The 21,474-nt window shown below is 27.3% G+C and overlaps 4 protein-coding genes across 4 annotated transcripts; 1 reads left to right on the plus strand and 3 right to left on the minus strand.

Annotated features, from left to right (window-relative positions):
- Positions 1-2,149: 2,149 nt before the first annotated feature.
- OCT59_007158 (uncharacterized protein) lies at positions 2,150-3,790 on the plus strand (the record flags this gene model as incomplete). The annotated part of the gene is made up of 6 exons (XM_066146809.1): positions 2,150-2,173; positions 2,260-2,436; positions 2,513-2,716; positions 2,795-2,855; positions 2,915-2,958; positions 3,593-3,790. The coding sequence occupies 6 exons, from the start codon at positions 2,150-2,152 to the stop codon at positions 3,788-3,790; spliced, it is 708 nt and encodes a 235-aa protein (XP_065998523.1).
- Positions 3,791-6,619: 2,829 nt separating this feature from the next.
- On the minus strand, positions 6,620-8,554 carry OCT59_007159 (uncharacterized protein; the record flags this gene model as incomplete). Its single annotated transcript, XM_025309411.2, has 7 exons — positions 6,620-6,900; positions 6,980-7,609; positions 7,683-7,723; positions 7,791-7,960; positions 8,029-8,060; positions 8,141-8,211; positions 8,286-8,554. The coding sequence occupies 7 exons, from the start codon at positions 8,552-8,554 to the stop codon at positions 6,620-6,622; spliced, it is 1,494 nt and encodes a 497-aa protein (XP_025174674.2).
- Positions 8,555-11,360: 2,806 nt separating this feature from the next.
- OCT59_007160 (uncharacterized protein) lies at positions 11,361-12,349 on the minus strand (the record flags this gene model as incomplete). Its single annotated transcript, XM_066146822.1, has 3 exons — positions 11,361-11,545; positions 11,695-12,142; positions 12,227-12,349. The coding sequence occupies 3 exons, from the start codon at positions 12,347-12,349 to the stop codon at positions 11,361-11,363; spliced, it is 756 nt and encodes a 251-aa protein (XP_065998524.1).
- A 3,153-nt stretch (positions 12,350-15,502) lies between these two features.
- OCT59_007161 (uncharacterized protein) lies at positions 15,503-17,440 on the minus strand (the record flags this gene model as incomplete). Its single annotated transcript, XM_025309410.2, has 7 exons — positions 15,503-15,783; positions 15,866-16,495; positions 16,566-16,606; positions 16,674-16,843; positions 16,920-16,951; positions 17,032-17,102; positions 17,172-17,440. The coding sequence occupies 7 exons, from the start codon at positions 17,438-17,440 to the stop codon at positions 15,503-15,505; spliced, it is 1,494 nt and encodes a 497-aa protein (XP_025174675.2).
- Between the last annotated feature and the right edge of the window lie 4,034 nt (positions 17,441-21,474).

Genomic DNA, 21,474 nt, shown 5'->3' on the forward strand with positions numbered 1-21,474 from the left:
CTAGTAATTTATTATATATTAATAAAAATCTATAGTAATGGTCACTATAGTAATGCATTATATTTGTAAATTAACTGATATAATGATTTTAAATAGAAAAATTTAAATCTAAAACTCTTTTTTAAATGATTTAAATCCAAGATTCTAAAATATTAATAAATTAACAAAAAAATCCTTAATAAGGATGTTTACTATAATAGTTGCAACTATATTTGTGATTAGACTGATATCGAACACCCTAATGTATAATGACTAAATATTCTTAATAAAATATAGTGTGTGTGTCAAGTAAAAAGTAAAATAAAATATCTTTATACACTAAAAATTCAATTTAATAAAGCACCAAAAATTACAAAAATTACTTTGAATTGAGATAAATGTTACGCCAAAATAATTGATTTCTGTCCAATCAAAATTCAGTTAAACCTGGTGGACGATAAGGATGCTCGAATTTTATATGGGACCGACGTTTGGTGTGATTGTAATCATAACTAATAAGTGATTATAAAAGGGGTATTTTACTATATAAAAAAATCCGGACTAAAAAATGTGTGCCTTAAGGAGGGAGTTCTTATATAGGAGGTGCCTATAAAGGGGGGTCGACTGTACTAAAAAAATTCTAACATAAACAGCTGGACTAAATTTACAAGCAATTTTCCTAAACATTCTTTTTTGCAATTAATACTGACATGACGATTTAAAATGTTGAACAGATACCATTATAACAATGGCCAAAACTATGACAATCGACATCACTAGTGCAATTACAAAACCAGTGTGGATAAAATGTTTTCAAACATTTACTATTTCTTTCAGTATTGCAATTATCGTCACTATGACACCCAAAAATACATGTTCTATATTTTGCCCATTGCCTAGGATTATTTGAACAAACATATCCCGGATATTTCGAACAATCGGAATCAAGTTGACAGGAGGCACTATAAAATGGGTCTTTGCACTTGCATTGAGATGCCACGTAATCGAAATTAAGCGTAAGGAGAACAATAAAAATAATAATCAAAAAGAAATGATTCATTTTGTCAAAAAAATGTCAACAAATTCACTTATTAAGAACAACTTGGTGTTTATTTATAATGATTGAGAGTAGTAGTATAAGCTGGTCGTATGATTAGATAGATCCTAACATACGATCCATCGATTAATATTACTTTCCTAACGCGTAATAGTTTATTTCTGAATCTGAAAGCATTTTCCCATGGGTATTATAAATGGCTTATGAAATAACAAAAACTATGAATAGTGACGTTCTGAATCGGCTAAATTAGAAAGTTATAAGTTTTTCCGTGTGAAATTTGAGAAATGGTTTTTTTCATGTGAAATTCACCTAGCACCCAAGTTTTGTGGGCGGGATTTTTTGTGTCACGGAGTGACAAATAGAGATCAGGCAACTCAAAAAAACTTAACTGTTAAGTCACTGAGATAAATATAAACAGCGTGTTCCGCACGGTCACGTGTTAGTGACACTTAAATGTCATATGTTCCTTATATGGTAATCGACACAAATCCCGCAGTAATCCCGCCCACGAAACTGGAGCTATCATTATGACGAAATATCACGTGATTTCTTAAAGGAATAGACCAGAGCCTTAAAATTTTTATAATTGTTCCGCCACAATGCATGTAGGCATCATAGGCATGTGCGACAGAAATAAACTGTATAGGTGATACATCTGTAACTCTGTGTGACCGTTTGTGGGTAAATCTTACCACACCGGTGGCTTCTTTTGTACAACCTTTTGTGTACTGTACCGTCTGTACGACATTACCAAAAATTTAATATATAAATGAGAAAAAAAAATAAAATTCGTCTTTTATTATTACTTTACGATTACTAATAATAACAAAATTAACAAAATGCAAACCACCAAAAATACAAATGAATGTATTAATTGGATTGAAGAATCTATACTGTATCTAGGAATATTATGGATTTTATGAACAAGAATATTCAAAGAATTGGTACTGGAGGATTCGGTAAAGTTTATCGTGCAAATTGGAAAAATTCAGACCAATATTTAGCGTTAAAATCCTTTTTCAATCTTGATGACGTCACTGCAAAGAAATATCATAATATAGTTCAAACTTCAACGTGATATACAATTTCATAATATTATTATTAAATTCTATGGAGTCGCACAATTTGACCCAGGTATGATAAAATTCACTTATTTTATTATTTGGTCTTTTAAGAGTGTAATTTATTAAAAAATGGATATTTCTTTTATTAATCATTAGAAAATCAAAATGTTCAATCAAAAAAATTATTTTTTAGTGATGGAGTATGCTGATTCTGGTACTCTCAAAAAGGAAAACTTCGATAACCTTACCTGGAACGACAAATATAACTTGGCGTACCAACTAACTAGCGCTGTGTCGTGTTTACATAATGAAAGAATAGTGCATCGTGATTTGGTAATTCATTTTATTAAATAATAAAATAATAATTATAATTTTTTTTTCAATTTTTAACGTCATATTAATTTAATAGCACTCCGGTAATGTATTGATTCATCAAAATACTATCAAATTGTCCGACTTCGGGTTGTCAAAAAGAATCGAATCATCATCCAATACAAAAACCAAATTTTTTGGATGTATTCCTTACGTTGATCCAAAAAGATTTAGTGGACGAAAAAAAAATAAAAACTCAAATCAAACATGTTCATTTAATGAAAAAAGTGACATTTATAGTGTTGGTGTGTTATTTTGGGAGATATCTAGTGGTCAACACCATTTGTTACTGAAGAGTACGATATTGATTTAGTTTTAGAAATTTCACAAGGTCGTACCCATTCCTAATACGCCTGAAAATTATATTAACATTTATACTGGTACGTATGAACTCTCATTAATTATAATTTATAATCTATTAACATTATTATGTTTTTAGAATGTTGGGATGCTGAACCAGACAATCGCCCAACTATAAATCAAGTATAACACCATCATCAGATGGACAAAATTTTAATTCAATCAATATTGATACTTCAAATATTAACAATTCATTACATGAAGAAATGTCTCAAATTATTAAAAATTTTGATAAAATGAATACAAAAGAAATGGTATATACAACAAATGAAGCAAGATATTTCATCTGAAAAAAATTTAAATAAAATAGTTAATAATATAGTAAATTATATTTTCAAAGTAAATAATGAAGGAAATATCAAAATAAAAGCTTAAGAAAATTTATTTATTCTTGATTATTTTAATGATAACAATATAAATTCAAAAGAAATTTATGATTGGTTATTAAGTAATCAAAATAATTCAGATTCCATATTTTTACTTGGATATTTTAATTATTTAGGAATTGAAACAAGTGCAGATAATAAGAAAGCGGTTAACTTATTCATTAAAGTACCAGAACAAAATCACAATATTATATTGGAATATGTTATAAATCTGGTCGTGGAACTGTAAAAGATGAAAAATTAGCTTTCGAATATTTTGAAAAAATAGCAAATAAGGGTTACGCAATGGGATTATTTGGTTGTGGTTATCTTTATTATCATGGAATTGGAACTAGCGTTAATTATAAAAAGCAATTGAATTATATCAACAGGCAGCAAATTTAGGACATCTAATAGCTCAAACTAAACTTGGCATTATGTATGAAGATAAAGATTATAAAGCTTTTGAATTATATTACAAGGCAGCAAATTCAGGATATAGTTTGGCTCAATATAAACATGCTAAAATGTATGAATTTGGAAATGGAATTGAAAAGGATGGTACGAATCAGGTGATCAAAATGAATTAGAAAAATTAAGAAAAAAATAATTAAGCTTATTTACAGTACATTGCATATTCTTTTTTTGTTATTTAAACTAAAATATTGTTCGTTTGGATTTTATGACGAGTTTAAATATAAAATCCTAATAGTATTTTTTTCTTCTAATAAAAACTATACTTTCTCTTTAATTCAATTCCTTGATTATTATAATGCACAAAATTAACTATACAATGAAAGGTGGCAAGAACTTAATTTATTAAACTTTCTTTATACCTCATGTGATAAATAGCGTTGTATTGAATATCTTAAAAATATATATAGTTCATGAATACTTACAAAATGGCACAGTTTCATAAAATTTAATTTTACGAAATTTTCTTATCTGGATCGCGGCTAACTAATGATTTTATTTTTTGAAACAAATGTTTGGTTAGTTATATATATCTTAACAAGTTTATAATTTCCAGTTTCAAAATAGATGTCAAAAATCATCTTTTCGTTAATCTCTTAATTTTAATTTGAGTATATTTCAAAATTTAGTTGATTATCGGTTATTGTAATAATGTTTCAAAGTAATATTTAGCTAAGTAATAAAATTACTTTTGTAAGTTCGTTAGAAAAATAATATTATTTAGTTATTTTATTTATTTTATTTTATTTTATTTTGTAGGTACTGTAATATTATTTAGTTAAAACTTGTTTATTAAAAAATTCTGTTTAAATTTTCCATTGCCTTATACTTAATTTCATCGTCCGTTTCTTATTCATTTTTCTCGGTGTATCTGATCTTAGAATAGTATGATTTTGTAAAATAGTATGTAGTTTGCGTTTTTTGTTAGTACGTATGATTTTAAATCGTACTACTTTGATTGCTAAATATAGAAAAATTGTACGTATGTAGTGAAAAAAAAAATCATACATACATACTTTTATACCAGCCTCGCCATACACTTTTTCAATCCCTTGAAGTCCTATGCAATGGCGCTCGCTCCTTCTTTAAAATATGAAAACAAAAATTTAAATAAATATTTTTATTTGTTATACTAGCATGTCATTATTTATGTGCATTTATCTTTAAATAAATAAATTATAAACACAATCATATTTAAAAGCTTTTTCATGTTCTTTATTATTAAATTTTAAATTTTTTAAATTTTTTAATTTTCTCGCAGAACTTAAGTGAAAAAAATTGAAGCTGCAAAATACTAAATTACCTATAAAAAAATTATATAGGATTTCTTCCCTATAAAAAATTTTTATCCGAATATTTCCATTATTTCTCCGTGTCTTCCGTAAAAATTCCGTGAAAATGATAATCAAGACATCCGATATATCGAAAAAATCTTGCTAAACCGGATTTATATAAAATATACGAAAAATCCGAAATATCAAGATATCACGTGATTTTCAAATAATTTTATTATTATAAAAGAACTATCTGCTATACACAGGCGAAAGATATTCGATATATCAAAAAATCTTCTATGCAGGATTTTATATGAAAATTATGTTAGGATCCGATATATCAAGATATACAGAAAAATAAAGCTATTTCCAAACTTTGATTAAAATATTAAAAAAAAGAATGGTAAAATTGTATGCAATATTTGTAAAGAATTTCGGTATAAAATGATTAATTTTAATTCTGGTCAAAATTAACCATTTCAGCTGGAATTAAGCATTTTTTTAAAATTACAATAATATAAAGGTAGGCTAAAAGGGATACATTAACGCCAAATTTGGAAAAATTCGATATATCAAGATTTTTTTGATATAACTGATATAGAATCAAATCCGACTTATGAAATATCGCGACTTTACTAATAAAATGCGGTTGATTTAATATGACAGATTTGGTTCCGAGAGAAAAATCCGAAATAATACCGATTTATCGCAGTATGATTTTGTAAGTTAGTATGTTTGTGGAATTTTTACTTTGTATGTGTACATATATACTTATCATAATATCATATATAATAATATGTATATATGATAATATGATTTAACTTTTTTTATTACGCACAAATAACACATAATTATGATAATTCGACGTTTGATCAACGGTTACAGAAGACAATTACACAATATATTAAATACGAAAAATATAATTATGTAATTATTCTTTATCAATTCGAGATTTATTTTTTTTTTTTAATATTTTATTACATAAATATAAATAAATTTCACATTAATTATAATAATTATACCAATTAAAATATTAAATAATTATGGAAATAGTTCTCTAGATGTAAAAGAAATTATCGAAGCTCTAGAATTGGCTAATTTAGTAAAGAAAAAGGATTAGGATTATAATGTAGGCAAGCCCTGTAAAAAATCTGATCCGTGTTTTATCTTTCCATATTTTTTCCGTGAATGTATCATTTTAATGGAATTTATAACCTTAAATCATGGAAATTTTCATCTCGCTAACACGGATATCCGTGAATGGATATATCGGATATTTTTACCTATAAAAACGAAATGTGTTAAATTTGTTGTTCATGTGTAATAAATGTCTAAAAAAGCACCATTTTGTCCGATTTATGTCTTATTACAAAAAAACGAAAATTAAACAAAATGGTGCTTATTTAGACATTTATTACACATGAACAACAAATTTAACACATTCCGTTTTTATAGGGTTACTGGAACCAACTGATCAGATTTATCGAGATTGCCTGTGTAGTTCATTTTATGAAAATTTTCCTTTAAATATTATAAAGTATTAATAAACTTTTTTAGATTTATTATACAAATACGGAATCTAATTCTAAAGGTATTAACACTCTATAAAAATTTTTAATTTTTTTCTTTTCAAAAAAAAAAATAAATAAAAACAATTTTTAAATAAATTGATTACTCATCAATCCTGGAATTGATCTTTTCTCTCCAATATTTTCCTTTGTAACTAACAACAAATAAACAAACCACACCAATAAAAGAAACGCAAATCATGATGGTATAAATCAAACCAATACCAACAGCTTCTTCAAAAGGTACAGATATAAAAGTAAATAATGCGGCTGCGGACGATCTCGTAAGGTTATTAATTGCAACTGCTGATGCACTTCTACCTGGAAAAGCATCGACCAAATATGTTGAAACTGAATTAAGCACTGCTACAAAACTAAATGCTCCTATCAAATAAGAGTTATAATTTTTTAATCGAATTAATTAAAAAAAATTAAAAGTTAGAAACATTGATTTTGTACGTACCAGTGAACATAGCGATAATTGGTAAGGCTATATGTAATCTAGCTTCAAGAAACCACCCATAACATATGTAAGAAACCGAAATAAAAAAACAACCAATCCAAACACTATGAAGTCTCATTTCAGGATATCCAACACCATTGTTTCTTTTTTTAGCTTTCATAAGAACATAATCTGACCATTTTCCTCCTATGACACTTCCAATCATATATCCAGTACCCTGAGCCAAAAAAATTAATCCAACTGTTGATGCTGAAACATGATATATATCTGTGAAACTTAGCTCAGCTAATGTATTTTGTATATAAATTATTGCATACGTAATACTTATGTATACTATTACAAGTAACATATTGGGATATTTTAATAAACGTAATGGTGATGTAGGATCAAATCTTTTACGGTGTCGTGAATTTAAAGTTGTATTATTAGGGTTCGGTAGATTTGTTGGAGGTGCAAATGTTTCAGGAAGTGCAAAGAAAATTAATATTAATATTAAACCTTCAGTAACCGCAAGAATCCATAAAATCCATCTCCATCCTAAATAATCTGTTATATATCCCCCGATTAATGGTCCTATAACTGATCCAACCAAAGGTCCAAGATAAAATATTCCATACGCTTGTCCTCGTTCTAAAAATACACTAATTAATAAATATTATTTGTATTTTATACATTTAATTCTTACAATATAATATTAACCTACCAAATGAATGAAAAATATCACCTATTGTTCCGGCACCAATGCTGCAATCATAAAAATATAGGTAAGGATAAATTTATTAATATAAATATCGTAATGAAAGAAACATACCTCAGAACTGCAGAAGCACCACAAGCTTGAACTAATCGCATCGCTAACAATAACCAGATGCTATTTGATAAACCACATATTACAGTTCCTATAATATATATTATAAAGGAAGCCAAGTAAACATTACGTCTCGTATAAAACGCATCAGAATAAGCTGCCCATCCTAGTGGCTGTGCCACAACAATACAAATTTAAAAAGTTAAAAAAAGACCTTTGTAATTTATCTATTTATACTTACTGCCACGCCCATGAAGAAAATATTAACGCCAACTGTATGTAATTATCAAAAATAAATTAATAAAACCACTTCTAAATATGATAATTTTTGAATTCATTCATTGATATCTTACTTATTCCATTAGCCAGCACTCTGCTAGTTTTTAAATCATTTTCAATATTGGTAATTGACGGATAAAATATTCTAAATATAAAAGAAAGTTGAATATACTATTTATTTATTTTAAATCCCGTTCATAAAATAAATATTTCACGTACGTGCTTGAAAGTGGTGCAACCATTCCAGCTAAAGAAATAATAAATAAAATAAAATTTTTCTTTTTTCTCGGCCAATATTTTGGGTCATTCGGAACTTTTATCGTTTCTTTTGGTATTTCAGAGTTAACCGATAATTGGTCGGCAAGTTTTTTATCATCTTTTTCTATATTATTACTATTATGTAAGGTTAATTCAATATCATTCGTATTTGATTCGTCGTTGTTGGTGGATATAGACGATCTAATATTTGTATTATTCTGTTTTTCCATTTTTTAAAATTTTTAAATTGACACACCCTCCTTATAAATACTTTCAATTTTCATTAGTAAGATAAAACTAGTAAATTCTTTAAATAATACATATAAACGTTCATTCATTTGAGTCCGGAACTTGCCGAATACAACTCATTTTCGTAGCACGACATTTAAGTCATAATTCTTTTTTTGTCGATTTGAACATAAAAGGTTAAAAGAAAAGAAAAGTTCAATTAAGCCAGTACTATTGAAGCTAGTTTTAAACTTTTTTGCCTTAAGGTTCATCCGAGAATATAATGAAGAATAGCTTTTTTTACAAGGTTTAACCATTGTTTTCATTATTGATTTAATTGGTTATTAAAAAAAAAAAAATTTTTTTAAATATTCATAAATTTTACTTCATCATGGAATTCTATCCAGCGTTGGCATTAAAAAAATATAAAAAATGAGTGCAAAATTGAAAGCTATATTAGGAATTGTGCAACATTAAATTAAGAATGAAAAAATTAATGACCGAATTTGGGGATGTCTAAAACGGCGTGACTTCGGACAAAATTGTTTTTTTGAAAAAAAAAATTCCCCACATATATACAACCTATTCAAAACATATGTTAGGTGCATTTGAGCCTGCTCTGCAAGTTTACTTAGAGTATAAAATGACGTTATGAATGCCGTTTTTGACTTATTTGACTTTTCATTTTTATTAAAAATTTATTTATCCATTTTGCCAAAATCCGTTTGCTCATATGTAAAGTCAAAAACAATATTCAAAATCTACTTTTTTTTCTTAAGTAGACTTGCAGAGCAGGCTAAAATACGCTTATTTTATGGTTTTTAAGTTTATGTTAATCTTAGTTTATGAAAAAATCAATATATAGAATCACGTGATTTAACTCCCCCGAATTTGGATATTATCGTATTAATTAAAGTTACTTTTCTATATCATAGATGCCTGATTTCAAAATCAGTTTCAATATTTAGGAAATTGCTTTGAAAAGATTTGCTTATATATAATAAATTATTGAGAATCAGGGCGACAAACACTTCACTGACAATCATTTCACCGACATTCATTTTACCATCAACACTTACAGTATTTATTTCTATTTCACTACCCACTTCAGTTATGAAAATCAGAATATATATTTATATAAAAGAATTTACCATACTATTTAAAAGATTTGTACTTCAAAAAAAATTTCAATAACCAAATTAAAAAAAATTACGTCATTACTGTAAATCAAAAACTATTTTACTCTTATTTATACATATTTGCTGATAAGCAGGAATGTTTAAAATTTCAGGTAGTATTACATCATTATATGTTTAATATATAACAAAATGTGAAATACTATGATATTTATATATAATAAAATAACCAATTTTATTTTTTAAAAATTTATTTCAGCTCCATAATATATTGTACTTAAAATTGTTCTTAATAATTTTCTTAATTTAGTTTATATAATTTGCTTTTTTTGTAAGCATTCTATAGTATTTCAAAATGCTAATTGAATATAATAATGTACTGTATATCATTTCAATTAATAATAAATAAACAATAACAAAATAAATAAATAATTATTTCAATATTACTTTATTTTATTACATACAAAATTATATTATTATTTTGTAGGTAAAATGATTGTCGGTAATATGAACCAGACCCGTGTAATAAATGTCTAAAAAAGCACATTTTCTTTTTTTGTAATAAGACATAAATCGGACAAAATGGTGCTTTATTAGACACTTATTACACGGTTACGGTACATTTCTTATTACACATGAACAACAAATTTAACACATTTCGGTTTTATAGGGATATCTTATAAAAAAATATATATATATATACTGTATAAGAATAAAAATAAAATAAAAATAAGATACTTTCTTTCTTTTCTTTTAAGAGAAACTTTTTATTCTTCGCTAAAAGTAGTTACAAATTTTCTTTTCCCACGTGATTTTGTGTTAAAGCAAGAAACGAAGACAAAAAAAAGGAAAAATGAAAAAAAAAGATTATTTTATTACTTTTACAATAAGACCAAAAAATAATGCTTTTATACTTTATTAAATTTAATAAACTAATTAAAAATCTTTAGTAAAAATTGAAAAAATGCTAATTACTCCATGAATATTTAATTTAAGGCAGTTTGATAAAAATTAATATCTTGGTAGTAATTTTACACATGCAAAATGAGTTTGCTTAATCTTCAAAGGCCTGTTTCATCTAACAAAAGCGCTAAAATTACACTGCAAAGTGAAAAATCCAGCTGCGCGCTGCACAGTAATTTTACACTGAAATATTCATACCTTTGAGAATATTTAAGCTATTTAATATTTGAGTAATTCCATTTGTGCTGAAGAACTTTACTTAAGCCTTCTAGATCTATTTCATTTAATCAAAGTACTGAAATTACACTATAATATTGAAAAATATATATTATAAAGACTATAAAAAAACGCGTCTATTTACGAGAGAAAAGAGCACTTGTATGTATATCAATATTTTACAGTTTTTATGATTTTTTAATTTTTAAAAAGATTTTTAAACGGTATTTTAAACAAATAAATTAATAGCGTCACATAAGTCACGTGGAAGGAAGAAATATGAAATATGAATTATGAATTATTGTGATCACGTGATGTATACGTGTTGTCCAGACATGTAATGAATTCAAATATTATTAATTGTAAACATGTTGAATTAATCTCAAAATGGATATTTTCTAAAAAGTTGCTATTTTATTAAAAGCGATATCATACCGTTATAATAATATTATTAGCGTTTCACATTATTGATAATTCATGAAAACATAAAGGTCTACTCACACGCTTCAGGATGTATCTCTGGATGAGTAATTTTTTTGGATAATTGAGAAATCATTTTCCATCTTTTTTCCTCAGCAATAGAATTTTCATCTGAAATTTTTGAAGGGGTTGGATCATCACATATTAAAATAATCCATTCACCTAATTTTTCATTTAAAATGCAGTCGGACGGTTTTCCTAATCATTATCCCAACATTGTTGCATTAATTCTGAATAAAAATTTGGAGTATCTTCTGGAATTTCAAATCTTTCTCCATTACAGATATCTTTTGCTAAATTAACTAATATCATGTGCTCTATTAATCTATTATGCCAAGGTCATTTACCAGTTGCGAGAGTATTAATAATGATGCCAATTGAATACATATCAGAAGCAGTACTATAGTTTTCGCCACGTAATACTTCTGGTGCAACATATGGCAATACTCCATATATTTGATCCGAACTTTTATTTTCATTATTACATGGTCCATGAAGACCTATATCACCAATACGAGCATCAGTAGATGTATCTTCGTCTTCAATAAGTAAATTTCCTCCATGAAGATTTCCATGGATTTTTCCTTCACCATGAATTCTTTCAAGACCTCCAGCAATTCCCCATAACATATCGATCATATCTCTCCAGGAAAGAATTCCGTTATAATGATCAAGATATTGATACAAGTCACCATTTTCGTAGTACTTCATTACAATCATATAAATAGATTCTAGATCCTTTGTGATGCCAAAAGTTAACGAAACCGATTGTAAACATTTATGGTATGATTTAATCTACAAAATATGAATAAGAATAAAATTCAGTCTATAAATTAAGAGTGTATTACAAATAATTTATCAAATATAATCAATAAGTACCTGTTTAATGTAAGAACTTGATATATTTTGTGAATTATCAAGACGTTTTAAAGCAACATTCATTGGTCCAGTTCGAGTCCATTCTTGTGCACCATCATCCCAAATCCATCTAGGTCCTTCCATCCAAAGGACTGAATAAACACTACTAAAACCACCCCTACCAATAATATTTAACCGCTTCAAATTTCTCAAACGAGATCCATTCCAAATAATCACAAGTTTTGGTAGCGGTAAGCTGAGTGTAACGTATTAACTCATCGATCTTTTTATTTCCTGACGTCCAATAGAGAAAATATTCCTTCATTGCATTACTTTCACATTCCAAGCACCAACCAAAAGATATTCTAGGTTTACCACACTTAGGACAATCTTTTAGTTCTTTTGGAGTAATCTTATTACCTTGTTGAAAAAAAATTCTTCTTTCATCTTAGTAAGGAGAGGAGTAATGTGATAATATTTTATTGTATTAAACCTCAAATTTGACTTCTTTATAATAAGGAAAACTTTCGGCCTGTAAAGTGGGGTATAAAACCTGATATTCTCCATCAAGCCTATTTTAACCCGTTTATAAACCTGTTTTAATAGAATGTTATAACCAACAGATCTTTTTTGCAAATACGTTGTGCAATGAAATCTGCATAATATAGTACCTCTGACGAGGGGCATATCTTTTTTGTGTGCCAGGCAGCAAATTGTTTAAAAAACATCATTAAGGATTTATCAACATAAAGTTTTTAAACTTATATTGTAGATGTAATTTCACCTGCTCTGCAAGTTTACTTAGGATTCGGAAAAAGGTTACGAATGCCGATTTTGAAAATTTTTTGCGCCACAATCTTCTGGCTGCGCCACGAATCTGGCACACACAAAAAACAAATGCCGAGGACTTTATATGACGTAAATTCTGTTTTTTTTTGAAAATTTGATTGAAAATAGCAACTGCATCGACGTAATTTGATTTTTAATAAACGTTAATATGTTATACCTATTTAATACCTGTTTTGGCAATACTATCATTATATTTATAAATTCTTTTATAATAAGTAATTTAGACGGACGCGCTTTCTCAGAGAAAATTTTTTTTCTTTTAACAACGAATAACACTCGCAGTCTATAATAAGGAGGTTCCTTCTAAAAAAACCCCCGAAAAAAAAAATTTTCAACAAAGGGTGCGTGAAATATAAAAGATGACGCATTATTATCATAATTTTGCTAAGCCAAAATGAACTTACATAATTAATTTCTGCATTCATTAGAACGTTTTCGTACAAGTTTTTCTGCAAGAAAAAAGACAAGAGCTGAATATGTGATTGATCGACCAGGAAATAATGCACAACCTGTTAGTTTATAAAAAATTTCTTGAAATATATTTATTCTAAAACTTACGTTCGATTACATCATAATAATATAGTTCAAAGAGGAAACATGATCCTGTGAATTTTATAATTTAATAATAAACATTGTAAGTAAAAGCTCATTCTTGTCCATTCTTGTCTATTATTCATTCATAAGATAATCCAACACAAAATTTGGTACTGACAGGTATGTAACTCAAATCATGTATGATTCCAATAGAGTTTGTAAAACATTACTTACCGCATGTACGGGAGCAAAAGGAAGATTGGGTATTTTTTATCAGGTCGTATATTCTGTATTATTTTATTTAATAATCCATTGGGATGTACATCATAATCCCACATATTTCTAATCGACTGAACAATAAGATTTATTCAAAATCTTGAGACGTCAGTATTAAACATTTAATTAATAAACATTTAACTATAATAGAAAAACTTACGTTTAAAATTTATACCAACAAACAAAAGTTTTGAAATTTAAAAAGGGTTGATTTAATAAAATTTCGCTTGCTGATCACCTGATACTTTAAAATTATGATATAATTTCGTATCCCTAAAAATTTCTTTAAAATATACTACTAAAAAATATACTTAAGCTAAGTATATTTAAGTGTATTTAATTATTTTTAAAATTGCAATTTTAAGTATAATTTAAGTATATTTTAAAAATTTTAATTATATTTTAAGTCCTATTTTAAAGTATATTAAATACATTTTAAGTATATTTTTTTCATAGGGCGTTCACTCATGCCTCATCTGTATTAAGGGAACACCGTTTTGGCCAGCATTAAGATTGGAATTACTTAATATAGAAATTCTCGGTGCCGATCATTTATAATTCTGCCCAAATTTGCGGAATTTTTCGGCGTGTCACTGGAGTCGAACTGTCGAAGTATGCATTATTCCGATATAAAGGACCTTTCAGCATTCTAGTCACCGGAAAGAGTGGTACTGGTAAGGCCAATTTACTTGCAAATCTTGTTCTTGGAAATAAGAGCGAGCATACATACAAGTGGAATCTAGCACCTTATAGAGTACGCAGAAAATTTTCCACCAAGTTATTTTGTGTTTCTTTCGCGAATTTTTGATTTCAAAGTAGTTACGACTTCAATAGACAAGATGGAATCTACTTGAATATAAAATAAGTAGTAAGTACGTAAAAATTGATGCCAACTAACGTGTTATTCGACGTACTATTCGTCCGATAGTATATTATCTCTATGGAAAGTCTGGTCAAATAAGCAAGTCAAATTCCGGACAATACTTTTCATAGGGTAATGATTCAATATTTATAAAAAAAAAAGAGATAGTAGTGGATTGTTTCTTCTTATATCTTTGTGGTGAAACAGCAAGAGTTACAGATTAACTGAGATACTTTATCATCACTAATCATGCTATTACAATTTACAAACAAATCTCTCTTTTAAGCGTTGTTTATTTGTTTTCTTCAGAGAAGACATTGAAGATATTACTTTATAAGTATTTTTTTTTTTCTAAAAAAGTTATATATACTTTTCATATAATCTAAAGAAATCATGAGATTGATATTCATCCAAAGAAACAATTCATGCCCAATCTAAATTAAAAGTTCATTTCATAATCACGAGTTTCCGTTATCATAAATAAAAATGGCATTACGTGAATGCCTTATAAATCTTGGAAACTATTGATAAAAGATACATGCATATATTCTTTTTAAATATACAGATTTCATCTAATAGACAAAATAAAATCATATTGTAATAGTTCATTTAATGAAAATTTTCCTTTAAATATTATAAAGTATTAATAAACTTTTTTAGATTTATTATACAAATACGGAATCTAATTCTAAGTTATTAACACTCTATAAAAAAATTTTTGATTTTTTTCTTTTCAAAAAAAAAAAATAAATAATAACAATTTTTAAATAAATTGATTACTCATCAATCCTAGAATTGATCTTTTCTCTCCAATATTTTCCTTTGTAACTAACAACAAATAAACAAACCACACCAATAAAAGAAACGCAAATCATGATGGTATAAATCAAACCAATACCAACAGCTTCTTCAAAAGGTACAGATATAAAAGTAAATAATGTGGCTGCGAACGATCTCGTAAGGTTATTAATTGCAACTGCTGATGCACTTCTACCTGGAAAAGCATCGACTAAATATGTTGAAACTGAATTAAACACTGTTATAAAACTAAATGCTCCTATTAAATAAGAGTTATAATTTTTTAATCGAATTAATTAAAAAAAAATTAAAAGTTAGAGAAACATTGATTTTGTACGTACCAGTGAACATAGCGATAATTGGTAAGGCTATATGTAATCTAGCTTCAAGAAACCACCCATAACATACATAAGAAACCGAAATAAAAAAACAACCAATCCAAACACTATGAAGTCTCATTTCAGGATATCCAACACCATTGTTTCTTTTTTTAGCTTCCATAAGAACATAATCTGACCATTTTCCTCCTATGATACTTCCAATCATATATCCAGTAGCCGGAGCCAAAAAAATTAATCCAACTGTTGATGCTGAAACATGATATATATCTGCGAAACTTAGCTCAGCTAATGTATTTTGTATATAAATTACTGCACACGTAATACTTATGTATACTATTACAAGTGACATATTAGGATATTTTAATAAACGTAATGGTGATGTAGGATCAAATCTTTTACGGTGTCGTGAATTTGAAGTTGTATTATTAGGGTTTGGTAAATTTGTAGGAGGTGCAAATGTTTCAGGAAGTGCAAAGAAAATTAATATTAATATTAAACCTCCAATAACCGCAAGAATCCATAAAATCCATCTCCATCCTAAATAATCTGTTACATATCCCCCGATCACTGGTCCTATAACTGTTCCAACCAAAGGTCCAAGATAAAAAATTCCATACGCTTGTCCTCGTTCTAAAAATATAATTAATATATATTATTTGTATTTTATACATTTAATTCTTACAATATAATATTAACCTACCAAATGAATGAAAAATATCACCTATTGTTCCGGCACCAATGCTGCAATCATAAAAATATAGGTAAAGATAAATTTGTTAATATAAATGTCGTAATGAAAGAAACATACCTCAGAACTGCAGAAGCACCACAAGCTTGAACTAATCGCATCGCTAACAATAACCAAATGCTATTTGATAAACCACATATTGCAGTTCCTATAATATATATTATAAAGGAAGCCAAGTAAACATTACGTCTCGTATAAAACACATCAGAATAAGCTGCCCATCCTAGTGGCTGTGCCATAATAATACAAATTTAAAAAGTTAAAAAAAGACTTTTATAATTTATCTAATAATATATTTATACTTACTGCCACGCCCATGAAGAAAACATTAACGCCAACTGTATGTAATTATCAAAAATAAATTAATAAAAACACTTCTAAATATGATAATTTTTGAATTCATTCATTGATATCTTACTTATTCCATTAGCCAGCACTCTGCTAGTTTTTAAATCGTTTTCAATATTGGTAATTGACGGATAAAATATTCTAAATATAAAAAAGTTGAATATATTTATTTATTTTAAATCCCATTCGTAAAATAAATATTTCACGTACGTGCTTGAAAGTGGTGCAACCATTCCAGCTAAAGAAATAATAAATAAAATAAAATTTTTCTTTTTTCTCGGCCAATATTTTGGGTCATTCGGATCTTCTATCGTTTCTTTTGGTATTTCAGAGTTAACCGATAATTGGTCGGCAAGTTTTTTATCACCTTTTTCTATATTATTACTATTATGTAAGGTTAATTCAATATCATTCGTATTTGATTCGTCGTTGTTGGTGGATATAGACGATCTAATACTTGTATTATTCTGTTTTTCCATTTTTTAAAATTTTAAATTGACACACCCTCCTTATAAATACTTTTCTTACCAACGTTCATTCATTTGAGTCCGGAACTTGCCGAATACAACTCATTTTCGTAGCACGACATTTAAGTAATTATTTTTTTGTCGATTTGAACATAAAAGGTTAAAAGAAAAGAAAAGTTCAATTAAGCTAGTACTATTGAAGCTAGTTTTAAACTTTTTTGCCTTAAGGTTCATCCGAGAATATAATGAAGAATAGCTTTTTTTACAAGGTTTAACCATTGTTTTCACTATTGATTTAATTGGTTATTAAAAAAAAAAAAATTTTTTTAAATATTCATAAATTTTACTTCATCATGGAATTCTATCCAGCGTTGTTGGCATTAAAAAAAATATGCAAAATTGAAAGCTATATTAGGAATTGTGCAACATTAAATTACTGAATTTGGGGATGTTCTAACTTCGGACAAAATTGTTTTTTTTGAAAAAAAAAAATTTCCCCACATATATACAACCTATTCAAACATATATTTGGTGCATTTAAGCCTGCTCTGCAAGTTTACTTAGAGTATAAAATGACGTTATGAATGCCGTTTTTGACTTATTTGACTTTTCATTTTTATTAAAAATTTATTTATCCATTTGCCAAAATCCGTTTGCTCATATGTAAAGTCAAAAACAGTATTCAAAATCTACCTTTTTTTCTTAAGTAAACTTGCAGAGCAGGCTAAAATACGCTTATTTTATGGTTTTAAGTTTATATCATAGATGACCCGCCGGCTTGATTTCAAAATATAATCAGTTTCCTGGTTAAACACACCCAGATCGGCATTTCTATCTTTATTATGCAATTATGCATTGTATTTAATCAACTAAATAATTCACCGGTATGAGTATATAAAATAAAGTTGTTTTGTTTATTAAAATGTAAATATAATATTTTAAATATATAATTGGAGATATCCACCGTATACGAAGTTTTTAAAAAGTTGCTACGTATGTAACAAAATACTCCTTCAAAATTTGAAGGTATAAATTCTATTTACCAGCCAAAGGGGACTGTTGAACTATGATATTCTTGTGCTAGTAGTTGATCAATTTTTTTAATCAGCCACTTACGATATATATTGCTAGTATTGCTAAATGATAACAAAAGATGGTTGATGATGTAAAGAATTAATCATGTGATAGATAATGTCACTTCGTAGTAGACGGTAACGGCCAAATGTTATAGTACCGGCCAATTTTCATGATTAAATTGTTTACAGCAAAATTCGAAATATAGTGGACACTTGAAAATTTTTATTGTCGGGATTGTCGGGTACTCGGGTTACCCGGCTAGTCGGGTTATTAGAAAAGAAAATAAATTTTACTGTAATATAACATATTCTAATAACCCGACTAGCCGAGCAACCCGAGTCAATCCCAACAATAAAATTTTCAAGTGTCCACTATATTTCGAATTTTGCTGTAAAATAACTTGTTTATATTCAAGATTTTGATGTCCCATTGTTTGACTAATTCGGTTATTCATCTGATTGTGATGTAAATTAAATAAATTCGGAAAAAATCAAATACCAAATTTATCGTTCTTTGAAGAAATGTCTTACGAAATTATACAAGAATTGTTAATGATTTATAAAAATTACTTGAAACTGGCGAGGAACATGATGTTGTTATCTATGCCGGTCAAAATAAAAATGTTGGCATAATACGATTAATACGCGCACATTACGTACTAGATCAAAATATTTTCGTGCAGAACTATCTAAAAAAAAAAATGATGAAGAGTCATCTAAAGAAATTGTTGAAAAAAAATGACGGAAAATTTATTTTAAGAATACCTAATGTTCCTCATCGTAAATTATTAATAATCTTAAGATATAGTATTTATTGTGGGAATATTGACTTGGAGATATTATAAAGTCTCGACACATTAACACTTTTGAAAAATATAGAAATATTTAAAATTAAATCGTTAACTTCTTGCATTAGAGAGCACTTGACTAAAAACCAATGTGAATTTTTACTACAAAATGAGAAATTACTTAAAACAGGAGAAGGGTATGATGTTATCATCTATACTGTTCAAAATGAAAACGTTACAGACACAACTGAACGTGCGCATTCGATTATCAAAAACCCTGAGATATTATTTAATTCTTATAAGTTTGTTAGTTTAAAATCACCTATAATAGAATTACGTTTAAAACGAGATGGTCTATTATTGGATGAAATTGATATATGGAATAGCACAACATTCTATATTTCACAAGATGTTACTGATCGCATCTCTAAATTTTAACAATTTATTCTCTTTTGGAATAATATACACAAATAATAAATAATTTTACTTCTAACCTTAAAAAATTAATATTTTCATGAATTTCTAAATTGCTTGCTCATTTTTATTATAAGATGAAATCATTACTTTGCAAAATATTTGATATTTCGTATCTGAAAATTAAAATGAAAACTGAAAAATTCGTTTATGTAATTAGGTCGATTAATTGGACTGTGGACTTCATCGGGAAATTTTTTAAAGGGATATATATCGATGAAAATGTCACTGATATATATCGGACTCGTCAAGATATACCGATGTGGATAATTAGGTTATATTGACAATAATTATCAGTATCATTAAATTACGATAATTATCTTATAGTTAAAAATTGTTAAATTATTTATTGTTAAAGTGTTATGTTACTTTATTGTTAAATAACGTTAAATTATTCATTTGTTGAATATCGTTAGATTAATTAGTTGTTTTATTCAATAATAATTAATAAATACATTATTTAAATTAATTACTCTCCATTTCCAAAACTCCAGAATCCTACAAACTTAGACTATAAGAGAAAATAAACAATTCCTGATGAAATAAAAAAAAATTAGTTCAGGTTTCGTCTTCAATCTTCCGAATTCAAACACGAAGCCTACGAAAAAAAAATAAAAAAAACGTAAATAACGTTTTAAATAAAAAACGTAAGTTTCGCAATGAAAGTTATGAAACTTACTCGTCTCTAGTATCCGAACCCTAAAATCATGGAGCCTACAAAATAGAAGAATAAACGTTAATAAACATAACGTTTACATTAAAACAAAAACAAAAAAGAAACGGTAAATTTCGCAAAGAAACTTACCGTTTCTAATCTCAAGTGCCCCCTGATCGATCTGGGACCTACAAAAAAATTATAAAAAAAAGAAACGTAAGTACGTGTTTCATTTAAAAAACAAAAAAAAAAGGGAAGTTTCATAAATTTCGTAACTGAACTTACCTGTTTCAAAACTCTAACGTTTATAATCGATACCTACAAAAAAAATAATAAACGAAACGTTAAAAACGTTTCTATTAATAAAAAAACCAAAATATAAAGTTTCGCAACTAAAAGTTGCGAAACTTACCGAAACTAAATGCGTTTATTAAAAAAAAATAATAAAAAAATATTCAAAGTTTCAGTTTGAAACGAAACTTACCATTTCGAAATTTCAAAATTTACCATTTGACCTACAAAAAGAGAGAAACGAATAATGTTTCTTATAAAAAAAATAAATAAAAAATAAAGTTTCGCAGCACTTACCATTCGAGATTTATCACTTCAAAGTTCCCAACTTGAACTACAAAAAAAGAAAAGAAACGTTAGAATGTTTCTTATAAAAAAAAATAGAAAAGATTAAGTTTGCAACGTGAAACTTACCGTTCAAAATTTACCGTTTCGACGTACACGTATCCCTTTCTTACAAAAAGAGATAAGAAATGTGCAGTAATTCGTACGATATTTTAGAATGGTAGGCCATAGATTAGGAGAATTTGCTCCTATTCGAAAAGTTGGCTGGAGTTCATTAATTTTTACTGATTAAATTGTAAAGAATTATACGAAGTACAAAAAAAAAGATAGAGGCGGTTTCTAGAGATAAATAATCATAAATCTAACTCTTAGACGTTATTTTGTTAAATAACTTACTAATCTTCGATTATTGGTTGGAATAAAGTTTATACAGTCAAACCTATATGAAATTTTTAGTTATATCTTTTACTCCTATAA

This window comes from Rhizophagus irregularis, chromosome 15, assembly GCF_026210795.1.
Source record: "Rhizophagus irregularis chromosome 15, complete sequence".
NCBI classification, from domain to species: Eukaryota; Fungi; Glomeromycota; class Glomeromycetes; order Glomerales; family Glomeraceae; genus Rhizophagus; species Rhizophagus irregularis.